The sequence below is a fragment of the Euprymna scolopes genome, chromosome 28, assembly GCF_053919585.1.
Source record: "Euprymna scolopes isolate OS-2025 chromosome 28, ASM5391958v1, whole genome shotgun sequence".
NCBI classification, from domain to species: Eukaryota; Metazoa; Mollusca; class Cephalopoda; order Sepiida; family Sepiolidae; genus Euprymna; species Euprymna scolopes.
Window position 1 is genome coordinate 56,802,675 of NC_136509.1, and position 14,734 is coordinate 56,817,408.

At 36.8% G+C, this 14,734-nt stretch overlaps 1 protein-coding gene across 2 annotated transcripts in view; it reads left to right on the top strand.

The window, feature by feature from the left end:
* The window catches only part of LOC145249652 (ras and EF-hand domain-containing protein homolog), a 193,485-nt gene that overhangs the window by 67,636 nt on the left and 111,115 nt on the right, over positions 1–14,734 (top strand). For both annotated transcript variants that reach the window (XM_080111420.1, XM_080111421.1), the window contains exon 2: positions 8,470–9,285. In XM_080111420.1, the coding sequence (XP_079967546.1) occupies positions 8,882–9,285 (404 nt within the window). In that variant the 5' untranslated portion in view covers positions 8,470–8,881. The remainder of the gene's footprint in view (positions 1–8,469; positions 9,286–14,734) is intronic.

A 14,734-nucleotide genomic window follows, 5' to 3' on the forward strand; every position in this document is an offset into this window, starting at 1 on the left:
TGTATCGGTGCTTTTTTAAATCCGTGTGTGTAATCGCTCGGTTTTCAGAAATTTGTTGTTGTTAATAACGTTTCAACTCTTTTAAAAATAGTTTTAATATATTTTAAATAAATGTATTTATGAATGACAAATAAGGCTATAAATTTATTTTTTGTGAGAGAACTGTCGCAAGGCATCAAGTCGGTTGAAAATTTACAAACAGATTTTTTGCGCCTTTTTTTCGGCAAAGTTATCAATGACTCTATCAAAATTCACTTCCTCGACAAGTTCCCTCTCTATTGAAAGGATTGCCAAGTCTGTAAGTCTTGTCTAGCTCATTGCTGATCTAAGGTAGTTTTTTATGAGCTTCAGTTTTGAGAAAGAGCGCTCACAGCTAGCAACGCTAATAGCACTGGTGAGGAAAATTCTCAGCAAGATCACAATATTAGGGACGGAATCCCCAAGTTGGTATCTTTGTATAAAGTTCAAAAGTTCTAGAGGTCCATCGATTTTGTCTTTTTCTGAAGCTTTTACAACATACTGTAACCTCTTCCTTTCAGCAAAGAATTTCTCTTTTTCTATATCTTCGTCAAATCCACCAAGCTGACAATCATAATTATCATCAAGCAGATTTGACGGTATAAGAAAAGCGTATTTATTTGCAAGATTGTGAACTTGTTGAAATCTGCAAGATATTTCTTCAGTCAATCTGTCTATGACAGACAGCATTTCCCGTCTCAACTCAGTATCAAAACTCAGCGCTGCATCAGTCAATCCTTCACCATCCATTCGTTTCTTTTTGCGAATACGACGCTCCATGCTTATCCCCATTTCAGAGCAGAGTGTTTTTGACTCGTCTATTGCAGTGCCCACTATCTTTTCTCTATTCTGAAGAAGGAAATCTTTCAATGCCGTCAGCCTGACAGAACTTTGTTGCAGATCCAGCCCTTTTTTTTGAAGATATTTCTGGGCATCATTGATTTCTGGGAGAATAGTTTTCCAAAGGTTCAGAAATAAAAGAAACGGAAACGATAGTACCGAGTTGAGAATTAAAGATGCATCTGATCTTGAAGTTGCATTTTCTCCTTCTTCTGTGAGCTGTTCCAGGGCAATGACGACTTCCAATATTTGTTTTATCACAACATCTACAGCATCTGCTCGACTACTCCATCTAGTATCCACAGTCCGTTTGATACTTAGACCGGTCAACTACAGAATAAATGTTAACTTAATGATAATGGACCAGTTTTCCTACCTAGCAAAAAACGGACGAATTTTCCACGCACCCAAATGCGGGGGGGGGGGCAAATTTTACTACCGCCCCGGGTGGCAAAAGGTCTAGCTACGTCACTGAGTACGAGTCAAAGACCCTGAAAGTGTGAAGATGTTTACAATGTGTGAAGATCGTACAGCATTATTGTGTATCCCTAGTTTTGTTAAGAATTTTATCTCTTGTCAAAATCACAATCGACTCTGAAGGTGGTAGAAGACTGCACGAGTGTGAACAATATGGATTGCGATCTCATCCTTACTTTTCCCAGTGGCTGTATAGGTTGAGCTGAAATACTTGAACTGTTTGACTTCCTCAACAATAGTGTTCTTGAGAATGATAGGGACTTTATTGGGAAAGGGGTTGTTGGCTGACAGAACTTTTGTTTTAGAGAAATTGATCATCATATTCACGTGTTTGGCAGAGGTGTTGACAGGCTGGGTATCCATGTATGTTTTGTCAAGAATGGTAATATCAACTGCATAGTCGAGGTCAGTAATGGAACGAAAATATCCAATTTGTATACCAGAAAAGTCCATCATGCCCTTATCAAGATCTTGTCAATAATGTAGTTAATTAAGGGAAAGAACATAAGCTCGGCAGACATAAATTCATACATTGACGAATTCTGATTCTTCTCCATAATAACATACATCTCTTGTTCAGATGAATGAATCAGCTACAGTTGAGTGTGTGAGTATGACAAGTTCATCTTTAGTATATTTTTCTCCCACAAGTTGTTTCAAGTAGTGTTTTTCAAATTGATGAACCTTGTATGGCCATTGTGGTAATGAATTTCTGAGAAAAGGACTAGAGAGAGAACTTTGTTTCTTATTTAAATGTGAGTAAACTCTCAATGGTTTGATGCCAAATATTTAAAATATTCTTTTTCTACATTTTTTTATTGGCTGAGCAATATAAAGTCTATTTTATCTTGTTGCGTTTCGAGTTGAGGCCGCTTTTGTACAAAATATGTGACTCCTATTTTTGGTTAATTTATCTTATTGGTCACACACATATGCACACACACAAACGCACACATAAAATTGTAAGTTCTTTTCTAAACGAGAACAAATGTAGAGAAGAGATGGCAATCTTGCCAGTTTAAGACATGCAAAAGGTAATATTAGAGATTTGCAGAGAGAGAGAGAGAGAGAGAGAGAGAGAGAGAGAGAGAGAGAGAGAGAGAGAGTGAAAAACTCTTCTGAAGCATGAAATAAAAATTAATGCATGGTGAAAAGAGAAGATGAAGTATGTTTGACAACAGCAAAATAGTTCTTTTATACAAGCTGCCAACGAGATGTACATGTGTATAAAATAACAGAAGAAAATCTATGCTTTGTACTTTGTTGAGAAGATTGCATCTGTGTGTGTAACATTTTATTTTCAGTATTCATTTCCCCGAAACAAGTGTATTCTCAAATCTTCATAGGTTTTAGTAAACCTGTGAAGAGCAGACGAGTTCGAACAACTTTTCAGTTTGGATGCCTGAGTTTATGAGTGAAACGTAATAATCAAGTTATGAGTATAAGGAGTTATTAAATGAAGGAAGTGACGGAAATTGATACTGAATTTTTCTCAAGATCCGGCTTGATGAATAAAGGAGCAGTGATGACGAGAATCATTAAAGAATTTTTGAATGAAACTAAAATTAAAAAAAAATAATAATAAATATTTGTCAAAACTTCTTATTGTTGCCCATCGGTAAATGCAAGTTGAATCTGTCTTGATATGTAGAATCTTTGCCTGCCACTAATTAACTCCTTTTAACATTGTGTCCAGTTCTGCCAGGTTGCACATTATTTGCTGGGCACAACCAGTTTGCATTCTTATTGACCAATCCATTGCCCTCTAGCACGACCCCAGTGGCAAGTGAGCTTGCATTCACCCAAACAGTAACCTCACTTCCATTCACACAGCTTGCACAGAATCGTCCTGATGTATCCTGCTCAGTGTTTCCATCAACATACTCTTGAGAGAGGGGTCATGCGTTTCATCATCCCAACCAGTGGTAACTTTGTTGGCACAATATTTTAGCTACACAGAGTTATCCGTAAACAGAAAAATGACAGAAAAAAATTGTTTGCCTTTTCATGACTGGTGCAGATTCTAAAACATCTCCTTCTCATAGCCATCAGAGTCCATCACCATTGCTGTGAACATGCAATCCGAGCACTCTTGCCCCTTCTTGAAGTTGTTCTCTAGACTTACAGACCAGTCCAAATTTTCCCAAATGGTTCTCCACTCGATCTGCAGATGCTTCTGTGCACATACATCTGCATTTGCCACTGCATCTATAAAAGGTGACCCTGTTTGAGAATTTATTGTAGGTGGAACTTTGACCTTGAAGTGGCTGCATGGCTGCAACCACATCCTCAGCTGCATCTCGTGTGAGTACCCTTACTCATGTTAGCAAATAACCCATATTCAAGGCATCAATGTTTGATGCCTGCTGCAACTCCATTGAAATGTCATTGGGGAACCCTGTTACGCTTCATTGCAGTCTCAAACCCTTTCCCCATGAATCCAGCTATTCCTGCAAGTTGGCGTATTTTGTTAGCATATACGTCCACATGTTCTACAGCCCACTTGACTTGTTTAAGCTTTGAATACGCAGCGAAAGCCCCATCGGAAGAAGCCTCTTTTAACTGGGCTTCAATCAAGTTGATATTCGTCTGATGACCTTCATCCATCTCCAGATAGAGTTGGAGCACATCTGCCTCCAAATATAACGATAGAAGGCTTGCCACGTCATCTATTTGTTGTAGGTTTGCAACAAGTTGCACCTTTTTGAGCCAGGCCACCACATCTCCATCACCGTAGAAGGACTTTATTATATCACTGCTGAGCTTTACTTTTGCCACTCAAAAAACAAAGTGGAATAATCAATCAATAAATAAAAATAGAAAAAGCTTGAATTAAAGTAAGACTAATAATAATAATAATAGACACGGTCAAATGGGGAAGGCAGTAGACTGGAAATTATACAGACGATTGCATCTTGAACATTCAGACAAATGGTACAAACCCAAACCAGCAGCATGAACTGGAAAATGAATATCACAAGATCCTATGGGACATGAATATACAAACCGATAAACCCATCCAATCAAGAAGACCGGATATCATAATAGTAAACAAGAAGGAAAAGTTCTGCCAGATTGTAGATTTTGCCATTTCAGAAGATCACAGAGTGAAGATGAAGGACATGTAGAAGTGGAGTAAATAGACGGAACTGGTCAGAGAGCTCAAAGGGATCTGGAAAATGAAGAAAGTCAAGATAACACCACTAATAGTAGGAGCACTAGAAACAATATCAAAAAAACTTTGAAAAAAGAATGGGAAAAATTGGAATCAGAGAGATAGCTAAAAAGATACAGCGGATAACAATAATGAAAACTTCAGAAATATTAAGGAAAACTCTTTAATTCGGAGACTAGCACACATGAACTACAGACACAAACTGAACACACAGAAATGGCTACAAATGTAAAAGGCAAAGAAACATCACATGGAATCAACGGTAAAATTGTAAGATATCGCCCCTCCCCCCTTTTTTTAGTGTGTATCACCATAAACTGGCACCACACAAAATAAATGAGGGTCAAGGAGGATGGAAAGATTGAGGAGAGAAAGCACTAACCAAACTTCCACTGATAGAGTGCAGAAAGGACTGCGACCTTGTGGAGGCTTATTGCCACCCAAATTCCAGTGAAGACCAAATCCAATGAGAAATCAATGGTAAGCAGTTGTTGCAATAATGCAGATTCTTTTGCAAAGGTAATCAAAAGAGGTGGAGTGTATTGGAAACCTGGGGAGACTCCAGAAAACACCACAAGTTGTTCTCAAAGAGCAATTTTTGATGATGGCTTATGTGACTACTCCTTGTGTGGCTACTCCTTGTGTGGCTACTCCTTGTGTGTAAATAATAATAATAATAATAATAATAATAATAATAATAATAATTATTCATCCAAAATCCTTGCCAACTTCAACTAATCTTCACCAACCATTATCAGTGTCATCTCAGCTGTCCAAAAAAGAAGGCTGCTCTGTGCTTTCCCCTTCATTTCTTTTCACAGCAATTATTATCCTCATATGCAAATTAATGCCATATGTATATTAATAAACTGTCTATAGACGAAATTTTTTTTTTCTTTCCTTTCTTGATTCCGTCACCTGACAGGATAGACAGAGACGCCGTCGCTTGTGTAAGTCATGTTTTTCATTACTTTCGCCACAGTTTTGGCAAGGTTGAGTATGTACAACTTGGAACATTGGATGAAATAAACATGTCAGGTATCATAGCTGCCAAACTATCTGCTAATTAATTTGAATTTTTGCAGTGGTTGCTTATAGTTTTATACATACATTGTGTTGTTATACAGAAAGAATCAAATAATTACACGTTTTATAAAAAAATAATAACGGCCTGTAAACACATTTAAACAACATTTAGCCACTTTACACCCCTCTAAAAAACAAAATATGAACAAAACGTTTGATTGTTCAATTTTTAACACATTAAACTTTGCTCATGGACGTTATTTTTTTTCCTTTACACTGTTCTCAAAGAAACGTGCAAAGCATTTAAAATATTGAATTATAAAAATATATATTATATAAATCTCACCTGTTTAAATGTATGTATGTATGTTTGTATGTATGATTTTAAAAGCTGTACTACCGGCAAAGCGAACGTCTCTCTATTCTATGTTCTGTGTATTTGGGATTGTTTTATTCTTTTATTCATGTTGAATTCACCTATTCGTAACAACCATCATCATCGTTGTCATGAACGTTGAGGATTTGTGCCGTTATGAACGCGTGTTCATTTTAAAAGCTGTATTACCGGCAAAGCGAACGTCTCTTTATTCTATGTTCTGTGTATTTGGGATTGTTTTACTCTTTTATTCATGTCAAATTCAACCATCATCATCGTCATCATAAATGCTCCTTCATATATATTCTACATGTATGTGTATGTGTACGTGTGTGTGCATATGTATGTACATGCGTGTATGTATGAATGTATGTCTGTATGTGCATGTTGTCATGTGTGTTTGTTCTTGCGTATGTGTGTTTGCGTGCATCTGTTTGTATGCATGCTTGTATGTGTACGTGTATATTTTTATTTCGATATGTGTGTGGGATGGAGAGGACTCCCAAAAGCCCTGTTAAGGCAACCCCTCTGGGTAAAGCAAATCTCTGATTTAAAAAAACAAACAAACAAAAAAAAAACATAAAGTGGGAGACCAGTACCCGCATTAAGCTGGTCTGCAGTTTGATTTATTGCTGGCTATCTTACACTCATGCTTGTTGCTGGATCTCAACATTTTGAACCGAGAGAGAGACTTAGCTGTCGTACAAAGCTAAAACTCTGTAACATCATCTTTGTATAGATACTTCCTCAGGCATTTATCTATAAAAATTGTCCGTGGCGATAGAAAAAGTGTCACGTGTGTAGCCCTGAAATGCTGGAAGCATGTAATAATTGATCTGCCATCATTCTATATATGCATATGTGTGTGTATGTATGTATGTATGTATGTTAATATATGTACTAGTGTATGTATGTGTATGTATACCTATTTGTATACGTATGTATATATGTGTATCTTTATTTATTTTTGTGTATATATGTTTATGTGTGTTTGTATGTATATAAGTGTATGTATGTATGTATAGGTATATGTATATATGCATATATATGTATGCGTATAGGTGCATATATATGTATGTGTAGATATATGTAGGTAACTTTATGTGCATGTATGTATATGTGCATACATGTGTACGTATATGTATGTGAATATGTATGTATATGTGTGTATGTATTTGTATATGATTGTATATATGTGTATGCATATGTATGTATATGTGTGTATGTATATGTTTGTATGTATGTGTTATATGTATTGTGTATGTATGTATGGACGTGTGCATGTGTGTATGTTTATGGGTATGTATGTGTATGTATGTGTGTATATGTATATATATGTATGTATGCCAAGGACCGTCTTCAATGTCATGTCTGCTTGAGCACGTGAATTCGCTGGCAGGTCTAAAAAAAAAGGTTATCTTCAGGCTCATGGACTTTCAGTAACTGAGGGAGTGGCACTCGTCTGACAAGACGTTGCAATCATCACGTATGTATGTATGTATGCCTGCCTAAAACTTTCGATAGAGGTGACGAATTTTCATGAGATCAGTATCCTTTTGAAGCTCAATCCTTCGGACGACAAATAAAAATTGGCTTAATAGATTAATTACTTCACCTTCAACTGGGCAGTTTTCTACAAGGAGGGTCGTTTTTTTCGCTAACATTTTTTGCAAGTCATTCAAACCTCGCGTTGATATTCGCTTTAGGCGTTATTTTTGTGACGTCACAACCGCAATAGGCGCATCGAAAAGAGCATTTTTTTTCCACCTCTTTTTTCTTTGGCATGTTACGGGTTTGTTACGGTACTTCTATTTTTTTTTGCGCTTGCAATTTTCCTTTTTCTTTTTTTTTCTTGCTCAGCCAACACCCTTTACACACCTTCACTTTCTCTTCCGCCTTCGCATCACGGATTCGTGCTTGCTTGCCTACACAACTTTTTTTTTTGCTCAACACACACCTCCAAATACCCGGGCAACGCCGGGCACCCAGGCTAGTTAAATTATAAAAATAAAAATGATAAACTACAAGATTGTTTCATGCATCACCACCACCTCCTTCATACAATCTCAATCTCCTCTAGAATTTCAGGAGATCATATTAGTTTGAATATGATTAGCTTTTAATCGCTGTTTTATGTAAGCAAATTAAGTTGTTATCATTAACTTTTTTTCTTTTACTAAAACGTGATTTTTAAGTAAAAAATAGTTGGTTTGTAAGAATTGCTGAAACTATTTAATGATAAGCGACTTTACACTAGGAACACACATGAAAAGATTGCAAGAAAGTATAAGAAAACAATTTCGATTTGACAGACAAAAACGATTAAACATTGTTCTTCTTTCACGATTCTTTTTTATGTCTGCTTTCTTTATTTCATACATCAATCATATTACAAAGAAAACATGCACCAATTTTTAAACTGCATAACATTTTATGTCAGTCATTAAAAAAATTGATTCTAACATAAAATTAGTGCTGCAATTTTTCTGCTTATTCAAGAAATTGTTACCTTCTTCTATTTTAATCACAGTTGATATTATTTTTTCTTTTGTTGCAGAAAAATGGACTCATCCAAATTTTTCCACCTCATTTGGAGTCAATCAGCCGGGTGAAAAAATATATGTGCATATGTCTATGCAAGAAACACACACGCACACGCGCATACACACACACTACAATAATGTTGCATTGTTTATGTATTCATGTACACACATATGCGCATAGAGAAAAAACGTTTACTGCAAATTGGCCTTGTTACTTTGAAATCTATTTAGATTAGATGAGGTCAATTCGACGATGACTACCTGTACAATTCTATACTCATACATAAATATACAATACCCATGAAAATCTGATTTTGTGCCTTTTCAAAATAGTCACAACTCTGAATAATCACAGTTTCACACACACGTATGTGTATATGCAAACGTGTGCCATTTTTCAAATAAGCAAGTTGTTAGCAACTGCCAATGGCCTTGCAGCAGATGGACTTCAAAAAAAGCGAGATGGGGGGTCAGGGAGAGGAAGGTGGTGGAGGGGGAGGGGAGCACAAGTTGCAACAGCTTTTCAAAGCGTGTGACCTTGATGGTTCTGGATATATTGACCAGGCAGAATTGGCAACAATTTGTACTGATATGTCGACCGATGAGCTGACTGACGTATTCAAAGAACTTGACACGGACGGAGACGGGCGAATTAGTGTGGATGAATTTGCTCGAGGATTTAAGGAGATTAACGGAAGTGTATTACAGATTCCTCGCAACCACAGGCGAAAAAGTCTTGCCGAAATTATGGAAGAAGAAAATATAGGTAGAGACTCATCGTACACAGATTTTGTTGGTGCACTTGAAGAAGGCTTCAAGAGTTTGTCATGGTAAGTTACACATAATTTATTCCTAAGGGTTATTAAATTAAACGTTTTTTGAGGATGAACAAGATAAACTTTTGAATAAGGAATTGAAAAAAATATTCACAACAAACCAAAAAGAAATGTCGCCACATTTAAAAAAATCGACTCATATCATGCTTTTGTTTTGATATTTGAAAAACTAGTAAAATATTTCATAATTAAACATTAAATAATTATTGTGATTGAAACAGAGATACAAATGTTTTTTTATCTGAAAGTTATCAATTTTGAGACAAGATAGGCATGAAAATCTATTGTGTGTGTAAATAAACTTATACGTACATTGTTGAAATGCTGAATATTACAAACATTGAACATACCATGATTTTAGCAATATTGCACAGAAAATTGTACATAATATGACAACTGGTCTTTCTGGCAATAAGCATTACTGTAAGTTTTGTATTTCATAAATCTTCATTTTAATATAGAATATCACACGACTATTTATGTTCATTTTTTTATTTTAAAAATGGTTTTGATATTATCCATTAAAAGGAAATGTACGGTTAAGATTCTTTTAGCATTGATCTCAAATTTGCAAGTAAAATTATATTCCACTCTTTATCAGCATCTCGTAACTTGGACGTGACAATTAAGCACTTCACTAGAAATTATGTCAATCTGTTCGATCAGTTAAAAAAGAACAGAAGGGAAGTGCAAGTAATTTGTTCATTAGAAATCAAAACAACAAACAAAACAGTGAACATCATGTTAGTTTTTTTTTTTTAGTTTTTGGTTTTGTATGAACTTTAATCTGTAAAGCAAATCATAAAACCAACTTATGTGATCTATATTTATTGGATGCATTGCATCAAGAAGAATAAAGTTTATTATTTTTACTTTTTTAACCAATGAGCTCTACTCTACGAAGATGTAACGGACCAGAGTATAATAATACCTCAATCCCGTTACAAAAGAATAATGAAACGAATGGAATTGAAGGAAACATCAGTTAGTAGTCAGCTACGCGAAGGGGTTCTCAGGGACCAGTAGTAGATAGAGAGAGAAAGAGTCATACAGTCTGCTAGCTCGTGCCCCATACATAGTAGTAAGTGGGCGTGACGGACGCGGGCGGTCCGAAGACCGACCGACCAGCACGGAAGCTGGGCCAGAAAAAAAGGAAGAGCCGGTTGTTACTCTCTCTTTTATACTCGTTTTCGGTGGTCCTTTGCGCATGTGTATATTTCCTTAGAAAGCGGAAATGACGTCGTCCATGTGTGCGTTTGTATGTGCGTGTGTGAGTACATATGTGTGCGTTAGCGTGTGTGTCTATACACATGAATGTGAGTGTATGTACGCGAACGTGAATATGTGTACATGTGTGGACGTGGGCGCGTATGTTTGTGTGCGCGTATGTATATGACATAGCTTGAAATGTGAATGTGTGTTTTTGTGTGAGGCTTGAAAAAGGCTCATACAATACTCCCCTTCCTAGGAAAAAAAAATAACATGCAATGTATATATATTTATGTATATATATATATATTTTTTTTTTTTTTTGTGTAGGTAATGTTTTCGGCAATTGATTTTTCGTCCTGTTTTGTTTTGTTGTTGGTGTGGTTGTTTGAAAAAAACGTCAAAAAGAACGGAATGTCAAAAACGGAGTGTGCTCGTAAAAAAAAAGGGTATTTACTTACACGTGAAAAATGCGTTTACTCTTTTTTTAGGCTGACATTTGTTTGTTTGGTTTTTGTTGTGTGCTGACATGTGCAAAGAGTTGCTTGGACAGAGAAGTGAATTGTTCATTTGGAAGGAAAATTTTTTTGTTTCGTGGTGACGTTGTGTGTGTGTCCAGTTGACGGTATCTTCGCATGTGAGTCTGCGGTAATGTGTGCATCGTTTGGACTGGCACTAGTTGCGCGTTCGTTCTTGTTGAACGGGGTTTGGTTGCCGTTGTCTTCACATGTGCGTCTGCGGTAGTGTGTGTACATTGTCTGTACGGGTGTTTGTTGTGTATTCGTTCGTGGTTGCTGGCTGTCAATGAAACTTCCAAGTTTTGAGTTTATCAGCGTGCGTGGTGCATCTCAACTCGTATTGTTGATTCAACTTCTTCCTATGTGAGGGATGTCCTGTTTCTTTGTTGTTGCGTCTGCTGTGCGGGAGGGAATTGCATAGGCCTATGTGATTTGCTCCTTGCGTTTGTTGCAGGGTAATGTCAGGAAACGTGAAAATGTTTGTCGAGCTCGAATTTTTCTTTAAATTCGGTAGTAAAGTCGACAGCTCCGTGTTCGTTTTTTTTTTTTTTGCCGAGTCTGACGAGGGGTTTCGTCATTGTAGCTTGTTGAGGTACTTGTCGGTAGTAGGTCACTTTTTTTCTTTGTTGAAAAGTTCGTTTTTTTCTTTATCAAATAAAACGCGCGTCTCGCTCAAAACAATTAATTTCAAAACGGTAGGGTCGCCATGGTTGTTCAGTTTCGCGTCAGTCGGGCGCCAGTTTGTTGTGGACTTGTGGCATAGGAGGAAATGCGTGCTCCTCTCGCGTTCCGAGGGAAAATGAATTGTCTCGAGGAAGAAACGAACGACGTGTTAAATTGAATTACACGAACAGGAATTTCTTTCGTGAAAGAAACAAGTGAAAGAAAAGGGTACCACATGTGGTTAGTTTTGCGTGCGTCTCTCGCTGTTCACTGGTGAGAAGGAAAAGTGTATTTTTTTGGCGTGCGTCTCGTTGTTAGCTGGTGAGAAAGAGTCTATATTTTGCCGTGCGTCTCGTTGTTAGCTGGTTTATTGTTGTAGAGAGAGAGTCTGTGTGTGTATGAGTGTTTCATTCAACCTCATCCATTTCATTTTAAATAAAGGGGTCACCAAGTTATGTAACGGACCAGAGTATAATAATACCCCAATCCCGTTACAAAAGAATAATGAAACGAATGGAATTGAAGGAAACAAAGACTCACTTGATGGATAAGATAAACGTCGTTTATTTGCTGTTGAACGAATGAACTTTTTAGTTATAACATGTGTTCATGTCCGCGCATATGTAACCAATGTTCATTGCACGACTGGTGTTGTAGCAAGAAAAGGAAATGTGTTTTCATCTCAAGTTCGGGTCACTATCGTTTGTTTGCGTGTGGGAAGAGAAATGAGTGTTGTAGTGAAAAATGGGAATGTTAGTCCAGCGTGTAGACAAAAAGTGGATATGAAAGTTGACATCAGTTAGTAGTCAACTACGCGAAGGTGTTCTCAGGGACCAGTAGTAGATAGAGAGAGAAAGAGTCATACAGTCTGCTAGCTCGTGCCCCATACATAGTAGTAAGTGGGCGTGACGGACGCGGGCGGTCCGAAGACCGACTGACCAGCACGGAAGCTAGGCCGGAAAAAAGGAAGAGCCGGTTGTTACTCTCTCTTTTGTGTACATGTGTGGACGTGGGTGCGTATGTTTGTGTGCGCGTATGTATATGACATAGCTTGAAATGTGAATGTGTGTTTTTGTGTGAGGCTTGAAAAAGGCTCGTACAAAGACATGGACATAAATAAAGCAAACACATTTGACATAACAATAGGATCAATGTCTTCAACTTCATCTTGATTACAATAATAGTCACAATGTTCATCTGTTGGTGGTACAAGACTGACTGTAACTAAAACAAAGAACACTATTTCAGTTCTAATATCATACTTCATGCCTTTGCAAAACTAAAGCTAATTCAACATTTCATACATTTTGTAAAATACATCTGTATTACAATGAGTTTCAACTTGCCATGGTAATAGGAGTTCCTTTTCAAATAACAACAAAAAAAAACATTTATTATTCCTCTAAAACACTTTTTTATAAGTTACACAGAAATGTCTGCATTTCATTTCCGAGAGAAATCATCAGACTAAATGTATAGATGTACGTTTTAGGATTGTTTTTATTTTTTGTTAAGCAGTAGCCTTCAACTGATCAGTATCCTTCCTTTTATTACCCGCTATCCATTTTCTTCAACCAATGAATTTTCATCTGAAAAAGATTTTGAAACTTTTAAGTGGGTCAAACAAATAAAGGATTATTATAGTTTTCGTTTTAATATCAGATTTGAGATTTATATTGTTATTACTATAGAGAGTTTTGATTTTAAAAAATTATTTCTTAATTTGGTCTACTCTTTTTTATTTACTTTAATGCATTAGTTCTTTATTAATTATCTCAAAGTATATTCTCTACCTACAGATTTTGGTTATTTCACATTTTACAAGAATTAAGTAACGTTATTTGCACATTTAAAATTTCTAAATACTTGCTCAAACATAGCTGACACTGGAAACTGAAAGATATCCTCAAAACCTTAACACCGGAGATACCAACAGGCCAAGCAGAACCTACATACAAAACAACAAAAATAGCACTGGACGAATATTTCATCCAGAAAACAAAAAAGTCTTTGAAAGATATAAATTCAGGATGCTTCGTCAAGGAAATGGGGAGTCAACACACAACTATGTTAACCGTCTACGCATACAAGGAGCAAAATGACACTTTGGTGAACACAATCTAGACAAGGCTATAGTAGACCAATTAATAGAAAAATGCTTGTCAAGCAAATTATGTTGTGCTTGTTTGAAAGAAACTAATTTCACAGTAGAGAAGGCATTTCAAAGGGCATTCATATTTGAATCTATTGAAACACAAAATAAGCAAATAGAAGAGAATTTTTTTTATTATTCAAATTTCACCCCAAACAAGGCACAGTGCCACTTTGAAGTAGGGGGCTACTATCGAGGACATAAGTTGCATGGGTATTAGAAGGGAGATGAGTAGCAAGATGTCTGTTCACATTACACTTGAACTTCTGCACGTCAGTACAGTTTGGAAAGCAGAATCTCGGAAAGGAGTTCCAAAGTTTAGCAGTTCTGGGGGAAGAAACTATTGGAGTAGAAAGCCTTCTTACACCTAGTGATCTCTACTGTGAAGGGGTGGGATTTAGCTGCTTGTCGGGTTTGTCGGGGGTATTTACGTCGAAGAGGTACAAGTGCTTGTAGTTTGCCAGAGCATTCACCATTAAAATACTTGTAGAACAGGTAGAGGGATGCAACACTTCGTTGATGGGACAGAGGTTGAAGCTTAGATGACAGTTTAGGACCTATCAGGTTGACAACTCTCTTTTGAACCCTGTCAAGGAGTGAGAGACAAGTAGCAGATGCACCAGCCCAAATGTGACAGCAGTACTCCATACATGGGCGAATGTTGGCCTTATAGAGGTACAGGATACTTTCAGGCATAAATACCTTTTTAGCATGGTAGAGAGAGCCCACTTTCTTCACAGCAGTCTTGGCAATGCTCTCACTGTATCTATTCCAGTTCATGTTCCATCTAAACGTTAGGCTGAGGAGTTTAAAGGGAGTACTTTCGGGTAATGTGTTTTTGGCCATTACTATTGATGGTAGTGAAGGTTTCTTGTAGCTATTGAAAGAAACAAGCTTAGTC